The sequence below is a fragment of the Mastigoproctus giganteus genome, chromosome 4 (genome assembly GCF_048544385.1).
Source record: "Mastigoproctus giganteus isolate SK-2022 chromosome 4, ASM4854438v1, whole genome shotgun sequence".
NCBI classification, from domain to species: domain Eukaryota; kingdom Metazoa; phylum Arthropoda; class Arachnida; order Uropygi; family Thelyphonidae; genus Mastigoproctus; species Mastigoproctus giganteus.
This window is the reverse complement of record NC_143578.1, coordinates 152,226,853-152,249,570: the sequence shown is the minus strand read 5'-3', so window position 1 is coordinate 152,249,570 and position 22,718 is coordinate 152,226,853. Positions and strand designations below refer to the sequence as shown.

General features: G+C 34.9%; 1 protein-coding gene across 1 annotated transcript in view; it reads right to left on the bottom strand.

Annotated features, from left to right (window-relative positions):
* Positions 1 to 22,718, bottom strand: part of Rpn1 (regulatory particle non-ATPase 1) — a 283,451-nt gene that overhangs the window by 162,626 nt on the left and 98,107 nt on the right. Inside the window, exons 7-9 of the mRNA XM_090372974.1 lie at positions 18,022 to 18,166; positions 11,048 to 11,108; positions 4,891 to 5,040 (exon numbers count right to left, since the gene is read on the bottom strand). Coding sequence (XP_090229100.1) covers positions 4,891 to 5,040; positions 11,048 to 11,108; positions 18,022 to 18,166 — 356 coding nt within the window. The remainder of the gene's footprint in view (positions 1 to 4,890; positions 5,041 to 11,047; positions 11,109 to 18,021; positions 18,167 to 22,718) is intronic.

Genomic DNA, 22,718 nt, shown 5'->3' with positions numbered 1-22,718 from the left:
TGCTCTACGAGCAGCATCAGAAACTGTCATGCCCAGAACGTCACTAATCCCATCATTCCACCTGGTCTTTGTCCAGTCACCTTCCCCTCAATTTTATCTTCCATTGTTCAACAGAAAGTTATCCCTTCTTGCCATATGTCCAAAATAGTGGAGTTGATGCTATGAAGAAGAATTTTAAGCCTGCCAATTTTATTCAATGCTACCCACTCATTTGTTCTTCGATCTAGGTAAGAAATATGCAGTATGCTCTTAAAATACCACATTTCAAATGCCTCAATTTTCTTCCTGTTTAATCCTTTCAGATTCCATCCTTCACATCCATAAGTGGCAACTAAAAAAATTATCGAATTAATGATTCTTAATTTCTTCTTAAGGGCCAGATTTTGATCTCTCCATAATTTCGTCAGATCAGTGACCAACGTTTTAGCAATTGCCAGTCTTCCCTTTACATCATTTGAGCGGTCACCATTCTTGTATATTCTTGATCCTAAGTAATCAGGCCTTGAATGGGTTGAGCATGCTGAATTCTGATGGGATCCTTCCACTTGTTCAGATTACGAACCTATGGGGGCATAAATTCAAATTAAGAAAGGCCAGATGTCGAATAGATGTGCGGAAATTTGCCTTTAGCCAGCGGGTGGTTAATTGCTGGAACAAACTTCCATCTGTCATTGTGGAAGTTGATAGGTTAAATAAATTTAAGGAGGAACTGGACAGGCATTTGGAGGGAATAGTGGGATTTTTTTTTTTTTTGGCTGATGCTGCATAAGCTCATATACTTGCTTTCTTGCATCACATGCCACTGCTACTACTACCATAATTTTAGTTTTGCTCACATTCAGAAACAATCATTTTTCTTACTTGCTTCACAAACTCTTCTCCCCAAAGTTTCTTTCAGATGATCTTTGGAATTGCAAATTAGTGTAGCATCATCTGCATAATGAAGGTTACCCCTTCAGTCCTCCAATTTTGATGCCAGTGACTAAATCTTCCAAAGCTTCATACATGATATCTTTGACATAAAGATTAAAAAAAAATGAGGTGATAAAATGCAGACCTGCCAGATACCTTTACTGATTTTGAATAGTCAGTGTTTCCTCATATGTTGATTCTTACAGTCCCTTCCTGTTCCTGGTATAGTAGCTTAATCAGCTGAATTATGTGGATTAGGAATCCCATATTAATCATCATTTCCCATAGTTTCTGATGTTGAAAATGCTTTGGAATGCTCTATATATGGAACTATGGACAAATTCTCTATACATGGAGTTACACAAAAAAAAAAAAAATGTTTGAAATTGGGAGAAATAAGGCAAATTTAGAATGTAGACTAATTAATCAAAAACTGAAAGATGTTAACAATTCTGTCTATCTAGGAAGTCTTTAACAAATATGAAAGATCAGACATGAGAATAAACAAAAAAATAAGGAAAAGGAAATGTAGAAAGCTAATAAAACAAATTTATTTGTAGCAAAAACGGAATTGTCCTAAAGACAAATTTAGCTGTTTATAACTAGATTTAAACCCATTTTTACTAATGGATCTGAGAACTGGGTAAGAAATAAAAGGATGATTAAAAATTTATCTGGTGTGTTCTATTTAATAAAAATAAATGGAACACACTAGATAAAAGCAATGGCAAGATCATATTATATTTGAAGAAATAAGAAAAAATCTTGGGATAACAAATATCCAGTCAAAGGTAAGTCAAACAAATGTAAGGTTGCAGTTATGAGTACAAAGGATGGGAGAAGGGAGATTAGCTAAACAAATATTTTCAGAAAAAATGAATGACAATAAGTCCAGAAACAAGCTTATTACCCTTGCCTACTAAAAGGAACATAGATCAATAGTGTCAAGCAAACAAAAAATAAAATAAATTGTGTTGGGACCTTCTTTTTCATGATTAGTGTGATTTTTAGAATTTTACCTTTTTTGGGGGGGCATAAAATAACATATAATGGAAACTCAAAAACTAGTAACTAGAACAGCAACATCTTGTCAACAGTAAACAGCTTTCAAACTCAAACAAAGTTATTTTAATTGATAGCAAGAAGGGTACATTTAATAGCACAGAAGAGCAATTCAAATGAAACCTTGCTGTTAAATAAAACAGCAGAAGTATTTAAAAAAAAAAAAAAAGCAAACAAAATATATATATATATATATAACTGTTCCAAATATAACCTTTGGGTTTCCAAAACTATACACAGGTCAGATAATTTTTGGTTTCCTTATTTATCCTAGCCCCCAACAATCTAAATGTTTACAGAAAAAGAAGTCTTTAAATTGAAACATCATAATTAAATAAAATACAATGTACTAGAGCATAAATTCTTATTCTTCATGAGACTGATAAGCATTAATTTTCTTAATACAGTAAAATCTAATTAATTCAAAGTTCAAGGACCAAAATACATCCATTTGAATTTCAGATACCCTCATCAATACTACAGAATTTTTGCCATTCCCATTTAAAATGTTAATTTCTTAGTTTCACTAGAATAAATGATTAGCATCTACTCACAAATCTTTCCCATATCTTTTTCATATTGACTAAACATGAGAAATGTAACAATTGTACTGCTGCAAGAAATTCAATCCACTTTTCACAGATTATTAAGTTTCATTTTACCATCATTACTAATATCATACATCTTGATGTATCCAAGCTATACATTAAAATAAATGTTATTATGTGCATAAAAAATATTTATTGCAATAACCCATTACAGCCATAAGCCAGAGATTAATTGCAAATGCAATGCAATGAAATACAATGAACAATAATGCGCTACCTACATTGTGGCAGAACATGGGGTCCATGCCTGTATCAGCAGTACAATGCTCCACGTCATATTGCTCACGTTGTGCTGGACTGGTCTGAGGACACGTACATCGAAAAGTTGGACTGCCCAACCCAGATCCCTGACCTCAATCCTAGTAAGAACCTCTGTGGCGAACTGGATCATCAGGTGTGTGTGAAGAGAAGCGACTGCCCAATAAACAGCTGAACTGGACATTGCACTGAAGGCTGAATGGTGGAAAATATCAAGTCATTTGCAAAAAATTGATGGAGAGTGTTCCATGGAGACTAGAGGCTGTCATAAAGTCTAAACTTTTCAGCACAATTAGTTTCCCTGTAAATAAGAGTTATTTGTGTGTGCTGGTGTCTGGATATAATGGCATTATATACTGACATCAGCAAAATTTTTGTTATAGCTCCTATTCAGTTTCATTATAACAATGAGTAACTGTAATTGGTCTTGGCAGTTCAAATTAGTATTCTTTTAGGGGTGAGATTCAAACTTGGGTTTAAGTTCAATGGATGAGAGCCTAAGCTACTCAGCTACTGAGATACTTGCCAGGAACTGACCAGGATATACTGTACCTCAACTAAAATAAGAAGAGTTGGCCAGCACCAACTTGCTAATGTTTAACCTTAATCATTTATTTGATCTCAATCATGTTTATAAATAAATAACTCTGTAACAACATAAATTCAGATCAGTATGCCAAACAAACCAATCTGTTTGTCAAACTATTTCTTTTTCAGAAAAGAGTTGTTCTGTATCCTTTAAACATTCTATATTTTATTCTGTTTAATTATTAAATGATGTAAATTTCTTGCAAAAAACTAAGCTTAATTTTATTTTAATCAGTTGAACACTTCCTGCTTTTTTCTGGGAACCTATGAAAATGACTATTATCCAAGACAGGTAACCATCTATAACTGCAGTCACATTTCATTTTAAAAAATGTTCTAAATAACCTTTCAAAGCAGGCCCTGTCTGCACAGAAATATTCATTGTAATTAAATTAAAGTTATCCACTGTTAGTTCATACTCCAACTGAAACTTGACTGAACTTTTAATTAATACTTTGCATACTCATTTCACAACATACAAACTTCTGAAAACAAATTCCCCAGATTAGGTTCTACAGTAACATTCTGTTCATCTCCATAGCATTCCATAATTTTTTGTATCTATGCTCTTCAAACACTGATAATGCTAGCCACAGTTAGTGGTCAGTAAAGAATTCTAGTGCTACAGTTTGAGACTGAAATAGTGAAGAAAGTTATCTAACACATATGTGCTCAATGCATAAAAATAATCATAGTTGACAAGAATAAGCGTTAGAGGATAAGGCAAGTTTTCGCGTAAATTAAAGCATTAGAGGCATTACATTTCTTTTATTTATAAAAATTCACAAATCAAAATAAACTATAGAATCACAGTCCAGAATGTTCAGCCATGCATTCTAACAATACACCTAATAATGTGGCAATTAATGATCATTAACAATACTTAATAAACTCAATAATTGATGCAATATATTTTATTAGCAGTTCAAAAAGGTTCTAGTAGAGACAAAGAAAGCATCTGCAATCTCTACAGATGGCTTATTCTAGCTATAGCTGAAGATGTTGAAGAAATAAGGGTAGCATAGAAGAAAACAATAAATGGAAGGCTCATAAACCAGAACTGATTTCAACTACCATAGTGATGCATACACCAAACTTGATATAACAAATTTGAATGTTAATGATAAACAAGTTTATCATCATAAGGAACACCTGGCAGGCATATTTTAAAGTGCAAAACATGTAAGCAGATACATAGAATGGACTGCACAGCAAAATTAATGATTTTCAAGATTGTCCAAAATGCTCCTAAAACAATGATTCCTTCAATGGTTATTAACTTGTTTGTGTGCTAACAATTTTCAACTGCAACTTTTACATTTCTTAAATTATTTTATCAAGTGAAAGAACTACTGCATACATCCAAACAAAATGAACCTAATTAAATGCCCCTATTTTACTCTTTAAAAAGTGCTACTGATTATGAGTTACTGATTTACACAATAAAAAAATATCAACATACCATGCTCTTTGTTTTTGTATAACCACCTATTCCCATCTTCCATTAAGAGTTTATCCTGACCAAATGCTGCATTAACAAATCCATTTACAAAACTTGAGGCTAAATTTTGCCTTGCTGAATCCACAGTACTACCTGGTCCAAATGAAGGTCCTGTAAGGTAAGAATTTCTTATATGAAGCCCAAATTTTAACCTAGCATGCTAACTGTATAACACAGCATTGCACACCTAGCTAAGTGTCTGATTTTCAGTTTCATAAATAATTATTTAAAATGAAACAATGATGAAAATATAGGGAAAGTCAAAATCAGATCACAAATTCTGCATATTTTACATTTTGAATGAAGATATGAATAAACGTGAAATAAAAGTATTAGGATGATCATAAGTATTCGATGAGTTCCCTTAGTGATCCAACATATCTCATTAATGTGGAAGTTTATCTCATATGCATCCAGTCATGCTGTGGTCCACGTGTATAACAGCAATGCAGTGTTTTTCACGGATGAACATCATTAAAAACTGTGGCATATACACCAAATCCCTTACAAAATACTACAGGAAGAAGTTGTTTGGGGTTAATATGTCAAATTGAAAAAAAAAAAAAAATCAATACTTGGGACCAACTTCTTTGCTATATGGTACCTAATCTGTGTATTTAACCAATCTCATATAATGCAGCTGAAAACAAAACAAAAGTGTGTGTGTGCACGTGTGCACACATTCATCTTCAGCCATGCTGCCTGCAGGGCTTTCCACAGTGTCAGAATAGTTAATGGATGTGTGTCCGTATGCCTCACTTCTCATTCAAAAACATCCCTCAGGTGTTCACAATTGGATTGAAATCAATCAAGATGGTTGATACCTTCACTGTGTTCTTCAAACACGTTCATACACAGTATGGAACCAACAAAATAGCATATTATGGTCTTTGAAAATCTCATTTCTGTGCAGGAAAAAATGCAACATGGCAAGGTCCACACACTGTTTCCTAAGAGCTGCAGGTAGACCTCGCCAGTGAAACATTGGATCATACAACACCAGGGGTGCTAGTTCTTGCTGGCAAAAGATGCCCCATATTAAGCAACCACTGCCACTTGCGCGGATAGTGGACACCATGCATGAAGGGTCCATGAACTTATGTAGTTTGCACCACACATGAAGGCATCCAATGGCATGTTTCACCATGTATTTGGACTCATTCGACCTGTACACTCATTTCCAGTACGCTATTTGGTATTCGGATTTTTATACTGCAAGCTATGCAGCATATTCCATTACGGGTAGGATAGTCATAATTCAATGATCACTGGGTGTATATATGTATACAGTATACAGTTTCCAGTGTCCAACTAGCATATTGTTAACACCACAGCATTTGTCATCAATGATGATGATCAGCAGTGAGGAGAGGGTGTTGCTTGAGTCATTGGCTGTGGAACCCCATACATCTGAGCATGTGTAGCGCATCATCATTTGGGAAACTGTTCTTGCATTTCCCATACTGTATTGCAATATCAAGTATCACACAGAACCTGCTGTTCAGCCTGTACAACATGCTGCAATCACGCTCGCCACAAACGTCGACCTTGTGTGATCTTTTGCAGTACTGTAAGAGGGAGGTGGACTGACCCGTTGGACACCATTCTTTGTACACTTTAACCATGGTGAATGGTGAGCAACTGACAAGATATGCCATTTCCAATACAGAAGCACCCAACTCACAAGCTCCCACAAGCATGCCCTTTTGAAATTCTGTGATATCTTTACTACATCCCATAGCTGCTACTTTATAACTTTAACTTGCACAACCAGCTGCAAATTAGCACTGCTCTAGCATACACTAGTTGGATTTTTATACTGCAAGCTATGTGGCAAAGTCCATTACGGATGGGGTGATCATAATTTAATGATCACTGAGTGTATATAAGCATATAGTTTCGACATTAGTTTAGAGAAAAATAGAAGATTGAAGAAAATTAAAAAAGTAATAAAGAAGGAGCAAAATTTAAAGATTAAAGTAATAGAAAGAAGAGAGAAATATAAGACAGAAAAGAAAATAAAGGAGGGGAAAAAAACATAAAAGAAATAATAATACATAATGATAGTATAAGAAATAATAATACATAATGATAGTATAAGAAATAATAACAATACAGAATGGTATTATACTAAGGACTAGGATATTGCCACATAACATGCAGCCCTGGTGTTGTGTCACTTTTCAAGAGCCAGTCACCAAGATTGCATCTAAAGATGAAAATGTCAAGTCTTGTCTCTGCTTTTGACATAAAATAGATGTGCCAATGAAAGCTGAGGTAAAAACTATATGAGATAAGTAATTTGGAATAATTTAAGCTGAAGAAATTAAAGCCAAAAGTTAAAAGGGAAAAAACAATATGTAGTAAGCATGTAGTTCATAATTAACTCTACAGAGAACAAACATACAACTGAGAACAAATATACAACAGCAGAACTTACTGAAAAAAAAAAAAAAAAATTACAAAAATATTGGTACAAACATTTAGGGGAAGTAGGTAACATCTAAAGTAATGTGAATCGCATAGGAACCCATAACCGGAAACTTCAAGGGAAAGTAGTAGCAGAGGCACAAGAAGCAGAAATGACACAAGACAGTAATTAATGGCAAACATTTATTTGACATAATATTAACAATGGAGTACGAGATGGGTGCATTTCGTGATGTTACAACAGATGCTTGAAGGTTCCACCATGAGATGCGATGCATGCATGACACCGAAGCAGCATGGATTGGCGGACACGGTCGAACACACCTGGAGTTTCTTTGACGGTAGCAGCAGCGCAGACGAGTCTTGCCACGAGATCCATTTCCATCTCCACAGGCGATTCATACACGATAGATTTGAGTGCCCCCCACAGAAAGAAATCAAGACTCGATAAATCAGGTGAGGGAGGGGCCAGGCAATGGGTCCACCACGGCCAATCCATCGATGCCCAAAACGCCTGTTCAAATGGTCACAAACACACCTTCCATAATGGGCAGGCACCCCGTCATGTTGAAACCAAATTTTGCATCTCACATTTGCTGGAACATCGTCAAGTAACCCTGGTAGAACTTGTTCAAGAAAGATCCGATATTTAGCGGAGTTCATGCGGGATAGTAACAGGTATGGACCGACTAAGCAGTTACCGACCATACCGGCCCAAACATTTATTGCAAAGCGATGTTGTGCCACATGGGGGCGCACACCGTGTGGGTTGTCGTGAGTCCACACATGAGCATTGTGCTGATTGAATAAGCCTTCCCAAGTGAAATAAGCCTTATCCGTGAACAAAACATAGGCTGGAAAATTCAAGTATTGAACACTTTCTTGGAGAAATCACTGCGCAAAAATCACACGTGCAGGATGATTTTGAGGGAGCATTTTGAACCCTTTGGAGATGAAAGGAGTGTAAGGAATTGTTGTGCCAGACACGCTGTAGAATGCAACGAGACACTGCTAAGGCAGAGGCAACGGCACGTGTGCTGGTAGTAGGATTATTCTGGACGGCATTCAACACACTTTCTTCCATGGCGGGAGTTTGCGTCGAACGTGGTTTGCCCGCACTACTCCTGTTACCTCTAAATGACCCATAATCACGCAAATTTTGATGCACACGCGCAAACAAACCATGGTCCGGTACATGTCTGTCTGGGAAGGGTTCTCCATAATTTCATTGAGCGGCTCGTCCATTGCCCTCTGCTAATCCATACACTAGGTGCATGTCTGCCAGCTCACAGTTCATATATCGATGCATGCTCTTCGTGCGGCGACTACTGCTTGAATGAGTAAACCAGAAATATTCCCTCTCGCGAACTGATGAACAGCGCCGTGTACCGGCTTACGGTGAGTTTCCGGTTATGGGTTCCTATGTGATTCACATTCCTTTAGATGTTACCTACCTCCCCTAAACGTTTGTACCAATATTTTTGAGACACCCTGTATTTTTTTCTTTTCCCTTTTTCAATTTTTTTTTTTTTTTTTTTTTTTTTGTGAGATACACACGTATTATGAAGCTCAATTGTAAAAATTTCCCTTCTGTCCATGAGACATATACCTCATCTTTCATTCTGCTTGTATTGTATTGTATTTTTGTTGATGTCATTCATTTTACCAGTTAATCAAGAGTTTGTGAAGTTGCATATTGTAATATAAACAGAACCTCTGAAGAAAAACAATGTAACTGCAGACAAGATGTTTCAAGTAAGGTGTCACCTCAAATCATTTTACTTGAAGCATTCATATAATGGTCAATTAGAGATACAAGCCCTATCTCTGAGCACAAAATATAAACAGCAAATGAAATGTTTTGCTTGACAAGCGTCTGTGATAAAGATAAACTAAAAATCTAGTAAAATGCAAAACAAGGTCCTTGACTGGGGTATTTTTGAATGTAAATGTTCGTATGAATACAAAGATAATTTGAGCTTTTAGTGGGAGTCTAAAATATTTTTATGCTTTTTTAAAATTCTCTCTTTACTATATGAATTTTATTCTTCTTAATTTGAAATATAGCACTTTATTTTTACATTAAAATATTTTTAAAAACTGCCATATAGTTCATGAACTTTTAACAGTTTTTTATAAAAACTGTTAAAAGTTCATCTATGAAAAAGTAGCAATGTAGTGGTCTAATATGCCATTCGTATGCGTATGCAATTTAGCCTGGAGTACACGGGTCGAAGGAGAGGTGGAAGCGAATAGATATCATAACTAAACTCACTTCCTTGTATAATTTTTTTTTTCATAATTATCAGTATTTCGAAATATTATTATTAAAATAAATGACCATGGATTTGTGGTTGAAAAATGGAACTTTAAAACGAGAAGCAAGTACATCTAGTATTGGGAGCAATTCTAGCAAGTAATTCTAGTAATGAAAACGAACACAATATTGTGACTTCAAAGTGAGGATGAATAATCGCAGCCTTTTGTTCCCCAAAAATCCAAAATCAAAAAAACAGGAACCAACTAATAAAATTCCAAAAAGAAAGCATAATGACAGTTATTTGAATTTTGGCTTTACACATGTTGGCAATAAAAATGCTCCTGATGCACAGTACGTCATATGTAATAAAATATTAGCTTATCTTTGGCTTCTGCTAAACTTGTGTTTCATAAGTGTTACATAAATATATTGAGAGATGAAAAGTTTTCCATAAATATTTTGTGAGATTAAAAGTGTTCTGTGACTAAAAAAAAGTTTGGGAAACGCTATCCTAGAATATATATAAAGGAAACATAAAAATAGGTATTCAATAAGTAGCCCAATTATCTATTACAGTATATCCTTGATAGTTCGAAGAATCAAAATACGTTCATTCTGATTTAAACATAGTTTGAAGTATTCAAACAAGTACATATAAATATTAATCAACCAAAATTTTCTATCAGACACTTATTATACTGTATAGAATTTTTGTAATTCTTTCCTACACAATATTAAAAAACATGTTTCATTGTGGTAGATGTTTGTGATTCATAATCAATTAACACTAATTGTGGAGAAATTCAATCAATTTCTTGCATTTAACAAAGATGGCTAAGTTTAGTTTTTCTGCAATAAAAGTCATGTAGCTCAATGTATACAAGCAGTATGTTAAAAGAACATTTTTTGGGCAATTATGTATGATTATACATACAAGCTGAAGAGAGTATCCATATTTTGGAAGATTATTTTCTTTTTAATATTTCTAATCCATTCAAAAAAAGGGATGAAATATTTCTCTTTTAGCACCATCATTTGTTTACTAAATTACTTCAAAACACAGCACAGTGTCCCTGCAAATTGCAGATATATTTGGTCATAGAGAACTTTCACTTGCCAAGTTGGACATTGGAATGCTTATGAGTGAAGAGAGAAAATGTAGGTACAGCTGAAAAAAATGCATGTTTGACTGCATTTTACCTTGGTTATACAGAATTAAATCTTTTTTTTTTTTTTTTTGCTTGTAAATAATTTGCTTCATGCAGAAGATGACAATCACTGAAGGTTTTTTATTTTATGTATTTTTACATAATGTATTTTTTTTTTTATGTATTTTTACATGAATAGAATCTAGAAGCCTCACTGGATTCAATAAGCTTACTGCAAGTTACAAATATTTCCTAATTGAAAATAACTACAAATACTCACTGGCATTATCTAGATGGGATTTGTAAATATCATCTGGAGTCTTTGGTTCCATGATATCAAGCTATTAAAAAAAAATAAAATATAGGGAAAAAATATATATATTCATTGTTAAAATAGAAATTTATACTATCAAATTCCATTTTATATGTATATAGCACTTCAAACAATACAAATCAAGAATTTTCTCAATAAGAAGTTTAAATTAACTAATTCTGGTTAATTTATATTAAATTTTATTGTTAAAGTCAAAGAAAAGTCCATTTCATATTAAGCTCCGTGGCTCTCGAATTTTCAGTTCCCCACAACAACACCTATGTAAAAAAAAAAAGGGTAAACTGCAGCCATTATCAACCCACTGCAGGATAGAAGCCTCCTCAACAATTCATGCTGAGGGAAACGGACCATAATCTGCCAAGCTGGTCCAGTGCGGGTTGGCAGATCGAAGTTACAAATATTCTACTCGAAGAGCGTGTACTCCTGCACTCCCGCTCCTGACCACTCGGCTATGGAGGCCTATGTACTGTACATCAACCAACTTCCCCAGGCAACCATTTCATCCTGAATCTTCTCTGAACCACTGAATCTTTGAGATAAAAGGATGGAAATTCTACCTAAATTCTAAATACAGTGGATTCCAGTTATTTGGGCCACCGGTTTAATCGGGGCAGCCGTTTATTTGGGACAAATCTTAAAGAACAGAACCCAATCAAGAAAATAGCCAGGGTTTACTTCGCTTAATTGGGACAGCATACCGTTTAATCAGGGCAGGAGACTGAAGAACTCGAGATTACCATACGATTGTCTACAACCATACCACATTGTCCGGTCATATTTCTGGAGGTAACAACTGTTAAACAATTAGCAGTTTCCGATTTATTGGGCTTTTCTGTTAGTGCAATCTGTTATAAATGGATAGTAAACTCGATCTTAATGAATTTGTGATAATACCGACACCAGGAATTCTGTGGGCGTTTACGTTATTACGGTGAAAAGTGTTTATACTTCCATGAAATCTTCAATCATATAAAAAAAATAAATTTTCAGAATCTTCTCTTCATTCCTATTTTTTAAGCTTCGCAACTTGTTACTCCGTTCTCACTTGCGCATATCGCGTTACTTGCAATTTGTTTTAAATTTTAACCCCCACCCACAAACGTTAGTGAACTGAAATATCAACTAGCTAGTATGTACATATTTTGTACATATTAATTAAGCTATGTACATAAGCGTAAATTTATTTTGCTAACCTATAGAAAATATTCTTCCGATTTTTCATGTATCATTTAATTTTTTAATTGGTAAGGTAATAAAGTGTAAATTTGTACTTAATATATCTTCACTTTTATAGCCTGTGGATAATATTTCTCTTATTTTTGCTAATTAGAATTGTTGTTTAATAGAATTAAAATTCAATTTACAAACGTGATCACAATGACCGGCGCTTACTACATATCGTATAGTGAACGGTATTTTACTATGGTGAGTCCACTGTAACGTAATTTGATCGTACAGAAAATCAATCGTAAAGCTGTATTTTTAACTATTTATGTGAAACTTCGCATAATTGGGGCAGCCGCTTAATCGGGCAAAAAATGCACTAGTCCTGATGCGTCCCAAATAACTGGAATCGACTGTATATAATTTAGGTAGAACAGGCAAAATAGATAAATATTTTCACTCGGAAATTCTCCAAGTTAAGTATTTATTTGTGAACCACTGGTTGACTTTAGGGACCAACATAACTTCAAGCAATTTATCCCAAGTAAACCAACAGAATATGGGAACAAGAATTAGAAATTGTGTGGTAGCAAAACATGTTCTGAAAACTCAAATTTATAAAAGAAGAGCTCCACATATGAAGCGTGGCAACAAAGTTCCCAGACTGATGATAATTGCAGTCATGTTCCATGACTTTTGAAAACAAACAGAAGTGGTACATTGTAATCCAAAAACTTCCGCCAACAGACAGCGGTAGAGAGACCATCCAGCAGGCTGACAGGTTGCAAGGAACAACCAATTTTGTTAGTAGCATTAATATTCCGTCACAATTTTGCAATGGAACAATGAACAAATATAAAATTTTGCTTTAAACTGGAAAAATTTGCAACGGAAACATTAAAAATAGACTATGGTGATGAGATGTTAAGTTGTACAAGTGTGTTCGAATAGTATAAGTGGTTCAAAGACAGATGTGAGGATGTTCACGATGACCCAAGAAGTGAGTGTCCAACCTCTAGAAACGAGGACACAGTTGCAAAAGTTTGAGAAATTGTAGCAAGAGATCATTGTTTGACCTTCAGAATGGTGGCTGATGAGTTGGATATGAATAAGGAGACTATCTGTCAAATTCTGCATGAAGATTTAGGGAGAAGGAAGGTCAGTGCAGAATTTCTTCCACACAGCTTGACAGATGAGCCGAAGCAACAAAGAGTGTCATCATGCAAAGACTTCATCCAGACTTCTCAAGACAATCCTATTTTCCTCAATTGCATTGTCAATGGAGATGAATGTTGGATGTTTCAATATAACCCAGAGATGAAGTGTCAGAGTATACAGTGGACTACTTCAAAAATCACCAAGACCCAAAAAGTTTTGTTTATGGAAGTTCAGGATCAAGAAAATACTGATCATGTTTTTTGAAAAACAGGGTGTAATTCACAAGTAATTTTTACCTGAAGAGGAGAGGGGTCAATGCTGCATTCCAAGTGTAGGTGCGTCGAAGACCACTGAAGTGTATTTCCCCAGGAGAAACAACAATTTCAAGAGAAAGGCAGCTAATTTTTTGTTGCCCCAGTCAATTTTTCCTTGCCCATTTTGCACTTGTTGTGAAGACATTTCTGATGAAATGTAGCACTGTAAGGATCAACCATCCACCCTACTCTCCCAACCTTGCACCAGCTTCTTCCTCTTTTTCAAGGTGAAAACTACCTCAAAGGAAAGAGATTTCAGGATGTTGAGGGCTTAAAGAAAATTATCCACCAAACTGAACATCTTTGAAGGATGTTCAGTTTGGTGGATAAGTCACCTTGCTGACTCTTTTCAGAAACTTTTAGAATGGTGTAATAAGCGCATTCTATCAAGTGGTGATTACTTTGAATAAACACAAAACCATTTTTGAGCTCCTTCAAAACAAATAAATTGCACCATTCCAGGAACTTTATTGTCATATGTAATGTTGTATCCTCTGATGAGTTTAAGGAACCCAAGATTATGTGAAATAAATCGGGTAATAATTTGCATTATTATTCTCTTACTTCTTCGTTCACAGGATAATTTTAATTATTAATTAAATTTATACCAGAAATCATGCCTCAAAACAGAGCAGCAAAACAAAAGGCCGAAGGTGTGGGCTTTGGCACAGCCTCACAAGATAAAATTTTTTATCAGCGTGGTCTGTGCTTGTTAACAAGAGAGCCTATTTTTACACAGATGGGAGACATTGAAATAGAAGGGGTACAAGAATATTTGCTGATGGTACCAATGATGGTACGTCAGAAAACTACTACCTTGGGGGATACACAGATTAACAGCAACCAGAGGCAGCGGTGTGATGAATCTTGCACTACTTCTACTGGAACATGCATCAAGCTGGAAAGCAAAATACCAGGGATTTCAATGTCTGCTGGATGTACTTGAGGATCAAACAAATACATTAGCTGTGTTAGGGTTACTAAGAGTAAAAATAGGTGCATGTATACATGTATGTACACTAAAGTTAGAAGTACAGTAAACAAATTGAATGAATTTGAGGTACTAAGTAACATAAGCACTTGGAAAACAAAACTAAGAGTAGGAGGGTGTTATAGACCTAATGATTGTGAAGAGCATAACAAACAACTATACAGACAAACAGAATGGGAGAATGAATCAGATTATCTGATAATGGGGACTAACTTTCTAGATATTGACTGGAACTTTTGAGTTGGTCACACACACACACACAAACACACACACACACACACACACACACACACACACACACACACACACACACACACACACACACACACACACACACACACACACACACAGTAACAAGGCTTTTGTGGATTTATTGTATGATATTTACTAAACCAGCATGTTAAACAAGGAAAGAGAGAGCAATATTCTTGATCTGATTAGCAGAGGACTCTTCATGCATTAAGAATCTGCAGATAAAAGAACCACTAAGTAACAATAATCACTATGTATTGATGTGAAAGTTATTTGAAGATGTACTTAATGTCGGGCGATAAATGAAGGGATTTTGCTTTCGGAAAGGAGACGAGAAGTGGAGACCAGAAGTTTGTCAAACTTTAAGAAGGAGCTAAATAACAGTAATTACTCAGCGGAAGGTGGAAGAAAAATTGTTGAAGTTAAACATAAGAAAGGCACCTGGGGTGGATGGGATCTATCCAATTATATTAAGGGAGGCAAATAAAGTAAGCTAGCAGTCCCTTAGTCATAATTATGAGAGCATCCTTGGATTCAGGGGAGGTCTCCACGGACAGGAGATGTGCGAATGTACCCCAATTCACAAAGGGAGATCAAAGGGTGACACAAATAATTAGACCATTAGTTAGTTTAACTTCTGTTCCAGGGAAAATAATGGTGTCACCGGCTAAAGAAGTAATGCAGGATCACCTGGACAAGACTGCAGTTATACTTCATACACAGCATAGGTTAGTTAAGAGGAAATGTTGTCTGACAAATTTGACTGGCTACTACAATGTAGTCACAAAAGAACTGGATGTAAAAAATAATTTTGATTGGTTAGTTTGCTGATTTCTGCTTTTCTGGCACAAAACCAACTAACGCTATAGTGCACCACAGCAAAATAATTCTGATATCATATACTTGGATTTCAGGAAAGCTTTTGATACTGTTGCACTTAAAAGATTGCTGTACAACTTGCAGCAGTGTGGCATTTAGGGCAAATTGCTGCTATGGGTAAAGGGAAGAATGAGTGGGAGAAGACAGAGTGGTAATCAATGGATACTGCTCTTCTGGAATGATGTAATTAATGGAGACCCCAGGGTTCGGTGTTGAGCCCATTGTTGTTTTCTATATTTATCAATGATACTGATAAAGGCATATCAGGCTTAATGTCAAAGTTAGCAATTGATACAAAGGTTGGCAGTGTAGTTAATGACAGTATACTACTGCACCAGGATCTAGAAAAGTTAGGCACATAGGCTGAGAAATGGCAACCGAAGTTTAACATTGACAAATGCAAAGTACTGTATGTGGATAGCAGAAACTCCAGAGTAACATACCAGCTGTTTGGTACTATACTCAGGGTAGTGAAAAATGATAAAGACCTGGGGTAAATGTGCAGTCAGATATGAAATTCTCTCAGCAGTGCAGACAGGCTGCCTGGACAGCTCATGGGGTTTTGTCAACAATAGACAGGAATTTTGATAGCAGGAATAAAGAGGTGATTATACCATCGTATAAGGCAATGTTCAAGCCACATCTTATGGTACTGCATAGAGGTCAGAGGCCTCATTTTATGAAGGATGTAGAGGTGCTGGAAAGATTACAAAGAGAGGGCAAGGAGATTGGTGAGGGGAACAAAGGAGGGGTGCACTTATCAAGAAAGGCTTCAGTTCAGCAAATTGCAGCATCTGGAGACTAGACACCTGTGAGGTGATCTGATTGAGGTGTTTAAGGCTTTGAATGGTTTAGACAAGCTCAATGCCAATGGGATTCTTTCTCTTGCTCAGATTACCTAAACGAGGGTGCATAAATTCATATCAAGGATAGACGAATGTAGAATAGATGTGTGACCATTTACCTTTAGCCAGTGAATGGTTGATTGCTGGAACAAACTACCATCTGTTGTTGTGGACGTTGATAGCTTAAATAAATTCAAGAAAGAACTAGACTACACAAACTACTGGAGGCAATGGATAAGTGAAATGGGAAGTGTTTTTTTTTTTTTTTTTGCTGATGCTGTATAAGCTTGCTTTCTTGCATCATATGCCTCTATTAATGCTAATGAAAATAGAGGGGGAGTATAATCCTACTGTAAAAGGCAATACTTGGAATACTGTGTCTAAATATGGAGATCTCATCTAAAAAAAAAAAAAAAAGACATTGAGCTTCTTCAAAGGATCCAAAGAGAGGCAATCTGCATGGTGAGATTTGCAAAAGAGTAATCATATGAGAGAAGACTTCAATTGTGTGAGATACGGAGCTTAGCAACCAGGCACCTCTATTAGAGGAGACACCTGACTGAGGTCTATAAGGCTGAGAGGGGATAGTAAAATGAATGAAAGCAAAATTTTCAATGTTATAAAAAATTCCAGAGAACTGGGTGCCATAAATTCAAATTATAAAAGGTTGAAACCAGATTGTTGGAAGTTCTCTTAGCCAGCAAGTTGTTGATTACTGGAACAAGTTACCTGCACAGAAAAAGTTGAGGCTGACAGTTTTAAGAAATTCAAAGGTCACTGGATATGTGAGGAGCGAAGCACATAATTAATCTATTTTCTTAACTACTTTTTATGCATCTTTTATTTTTATATCTCCCTTTATGTTTTTATTATTTTTGATTATTATTATTATTGCTTATTTTCTTTTATTATTATTTTTGTTATCATTATCCTGTTTTATTTCTTTATTTTCTTTTTTTTTGACAGTGGCTTCCTTGCAGTATATGGCTAATACTAAAAAACTATGTTTTCCTGCTCTAAAATGACAAAAGAAACAATGTGCTTTTTAAATAAGTCAAATTTACCACTTGATTTGTGAATATTTTACCTTAATCAAGAGTACACAATTTAGTAAGTAAACAGTTAGCCAGTGTAAACAATTTTTGTTATATGGTTACAATGCAACTGTATATATTATTCAATTTGTAATTTCAGAGCAAAATCTTTTCCTGTTCTTTTTCATATTTTATATGCAAAAGCAACTCACTTAAGAATAAATAAGTGCAAGTTCAAATGCAAGTTAAAAAAAAAATAATAAATAAATATATATATCCTTACCTCTCTTCCTAAAGCTACAAAATGGTTATTTAAATGAGTATTAGACATTGTGTCAACTAATTCTTCGTGATGCTCAATATCATCATTCACTTTCAAGAAGATCTGCTGACGACCCAACATGAAAGCCATCTGCTTTTGAATTACACTAAAACAGAAACTTAACATTTTTATGAAGGGTCCAAATAAATATTATTCTTCAAATAAATAATTTGAGCAATTTTAAATTAATTGGAATAAAAATTGAATAATTTTAATTACTCTTCAAATAAATAAATCAACAAGCAATTAAAATGACATCTGCCAATATTTCACAGTACTCGTTAATATGAGGGGTGATCAGAAAGTTAGGGGAACTGAACTAATATTGGGGGAATTAATGATGAAGCTTACCAACCATTCAGCTGGATCTTCTTTGAAGTAATCTTCTTTACACCATATAAACCAATTCAAATGCTTTTGCAAAGATTAGGAAAGGTTACACTTTTTCTGAATTGTGGTCATAGCATACAAGCACAATTCACCACCAGTAATGATGGGGTAAAAAAGTGTTATGTTAGGATGCCAGTAGCAGAATACTGGCATCCTAACATAAGAGAGCTCTCTCTTTGATCATTAGTGACAATGAAGACATGGACTTGGCTGAAATGTGTTGCATTCCCAAATCTTGTTAAGATATGTTCAGCAAGAAGTTCCATGAGAAATACCAATTTCACTAGAAACATCAATCACTGCTAATCAAATCATATTTACACATGACAGACATCCTGCTCTCTTTAAATCTTGCAAACCACTGAAAAGTCTTTAAATGACACACAGCATCTTCTCTGAAAGCTGTTTTAACACTTCAGTGATTGATATTGCGCTTTTTTCTAATTTCAAAATAAATAAATAAATAAACAAAATAATGCAAATTCACTGCTCAGTAAATTCATTGAATGCATGCTAATTCAAAATAACTGGCGATAAATGTACGATTCATGTGTTACTATACTGAGATAAGTCAGCAAACATATTTCAACAAGTTACAGCTTGCAATGATTCTGCAATTTCAAGATACAAAGTCAGTCCTTGAACTTTTTGATTTTGCTTCGTAATCTGTATATGATCCAAAAAATAAAGAAAAATATAATTAGTATAAATTATAATATAAATATAATAACTCAGAAACTCTGCGTACAGTAGGACCTCACAACACAGTTTACATTCTTGAAGACATTCATGTGGGCAGGTTTTCAGCATGCAAGATATTTTGTATAAAGCATAATTTTAGTCACAATATATTTTATACCTGTGCCTGGTCTCCAATTCTTTAGGTGCACATTTACAAAAAGTAGAAATCCATAAGTTATTTGTACAGGCTGCAGTAAAAAGTTACTAAAAGCACCTGAAAACTCCATCAGCAATATAAGTAAGACACCACACTCACTCTGTAATGGGAAATTTGACCAGCATTCCAAATTTTGATGGCCTATGGTGACATCCTGCATGTAGGAATAAAGTTACGTACAGTACACTTTGGGAAGGATGCTACACGGTTGTTTTCCATTAAGGTTATTATTATATTAAAATCACTCTTATACCACGTGAAAATTAATAATATAGTTTATTAGGCTGCTCACCTCCATTACAGAAAATAGAAAGGCTTATAAATTTGAATGATAATAAAATTACATTACCAATATTACAATTACAATTTGAATTTGCTAATTATGGTTCTAAAGTATTAAGTTCTGAATTGCCATTACAATAGAAACAGGAAATCTAAGCTTGTTCTATTTGAATTTGCTTTCTGAGGTTCTGAACAGTTTTGTAAAGAAGTAGTGGGAAGAAGTCATTAATGAGACAGACTGTTAGGCAATTCAAAACTTAATACTTTAGAACCATAATTGGCATACTGTAATTGTAATATTGGAAAATGGAATTTTATTATCATTCAAACTTTTAACCCTTTCTATTTTCTGTTCCCCCAACAGCTTGGTCTGATGATGGGTATCGGTAAGATACTTGAAACGTCATCGTAATGTACAGTGATGTAGGCAAACAGCCTAATAAACTATATTGTTAATTTTCCCATGGTATAAGAGTGGTTTTAATACAATAATAATAACCTTAAAGTTATATACATAAAACTTGAACCCAATGGGGTTCAAGTTCTATATATGTAGCTTAATCCAAGAAGCAGGATTGCTCACTGGGTACTTACCCCTAATGACATTATCACTATGAACAGCATAAAATGGACATATGTTGCAATCGAATATAGTAATCTTGTATGTTGTCAAGGAATCAGTATAGATTCTGGAATGTTATGCTTCAAAAAAATAAATTTGTTTTATCCTGTAGTACGTCATAATTCATTTAATGTCAGTTCTTAATGGAAATAATCCAAAAAGAAATTGTCTCTTTAAAAGCCATATGAAAATTTTAGATGCAAAACAAATAGGAACTTCAAGAGTAGATACCATTTAGTTTTTTCAGTAATTTAATTTACATGTTCACCAGCAATGCTGTTCAATAATAGAATCCTTTCAGGCCTACAGTATGAAATCTAATGAAAAAATCTAATAAAATGAGTCATACTGATTAATATGTATGCTTAAAATGTGAAAATATCATCTGGTAAAGTGACTGATTCATAGGTACTTCCAGACCAATGAATAAATAGCTGCAACAGTTTCCCATGGGTTCATATAATTGACAATGGCCAATCAAGGTTAGATTTTACGAAGTGCCTGATATGTGATGGGAAAAATATGATTGAAAGATGAACCACTAGTAGCCAAGGCACCATTAACACAGAACACACTTATTTGCAATCAAAAACTTAATGTGAATAAGCAAAACAGCAAGATTCTCATTGTGTGTGTGTGTGTGTGTGTGTGTGTGTGTGTGTGTGTGTGTGTGTGTGTGTGTGTGTGTGTGTGTGTGTGTGTGTGTGTGTGTGTGTACGCACACACAAACATATACAAAATTTCATTATAACAGACATGAAAATAATACTCTCTATTTCAGCTAACTTTCTAGCAACAGATATCAAGAAAAAGCATATGAAATCTAACTATTAGGATTAATATTACCTGTTGGCTCACATAGCTCTTATTTTTCTCATTCAGCAAAGTACAGTAAACAAAGTAAAAATGTGCCACTTGAATAATTGAAGCAAACAGCAAAACTAATAAACTGAGTCCACAGTATGCTTTGTGATAATAAATTTCTACTCTATACAGTAACCAGAGGAATTACAATTTCACTGCAACTGTTTTATTGCAGCCAATACAAGTGCAACAATTAAAAACAGGCAGTGGAAATACTTGGCAGCATATGATGCCCCTGTCTACGTTACTATTTTACATGTTTCATCCACTGGAATCACTGCATATTCCATGAAAACCTGATGTACAGTATACTTTCACATTTGAAAATGCAAAATTTTCTTTGGTGCCAACTGTTTTCTTGGTGTTATGGAAGAACCTAGCCACTAAAAATTAAAATACAAGATGCAGCAGCCAAAAAACTTCTATCTAACAATACAATATGGGAGCAAAAGACTTATCTAACAACCAAGGCACCTGAAAAGTTCAAGCCACTGCCCATTTTTTTTTTTTTTTAATCTTCCTATTACAGCACCGTATTCAGTTATCTATAAATATTAGCTTAGTTGGAGTTAATTCACATTGTGATTTCTCATTTACTCATAGTTCATTGCCAGTATAAGTAACAGTGGTGGCAATGGATCATGAGTAAACCAAGAAACAGGTCTGAAATGGCAGTTCTCTTTACTGGATACATTTTGTGAATCTAGCAAAGCACAAAGCAGTGCCATTGTAGATTCTATGTAAACTTGTTACTTGTTCCATGTTTATTACCACAAAATATTTCAACATCTTTTGATTATTAATTAGTACTAAAATGACTAAATAGTGGAATAAAGCAGATTTTCGTGTATCTGCTTTATATATTAAAAAACACCACTTTCTGCCGCTGGTCTATGGCCATGAGGTCTAGAATGGTGGCACAAAGTACTATGGAATGACAAATCTTGCCACATAACATTTCATTCCAATGAATGTGTCTGGGTGTATGATATCCTGAGAAAGTACTTTCTGGAAAGTATAGTGTCACAGCCAAGTATAGTGGAAGCAGTTTGATGATATATGATTCCTAAAACCAGCTGTTTCAGGTGGTTCAGACTCTTCTCATTGGTAGCAGTACAAACCACCAAGTATCCATGATTTGCCTGGCCGGTTTGGACAGTTGAGTTACCTACACTGTGGCAGTGATACCACTGCGACAGTGTAGGTAACTCAACTTCTCAGTATTAACAAAACAATGTTATATGTTTCGTTTGTGGACAATGATATCAAAAAGTTTGACTAGCCTGTAATTCAGCTCCAAACTGCGTTGAAGACCTGTGGGATGAATTGGAATCCCAGATTAGGCTGCAGCAAAAATAGCCTTCCAATCTGGCAGTAGCAATTGCCTTGCATGAGGAACTGAAAGCAAACCACCAAGTAGTTATAGTAAATTCTGGCTGATGCCTACCAGAATTTGATACAGATCATGTATAGGACAGATTAGGTGACTATACAGAACAAAGGTGGCCACACTATATATTAGGTTTTGAAATTAAAGCACTTTTTGCAACGGTGTGTGTGTGTGTGTGTGTGTGTGTGTGTGTGTGTGTGTGTGTGTGTGTG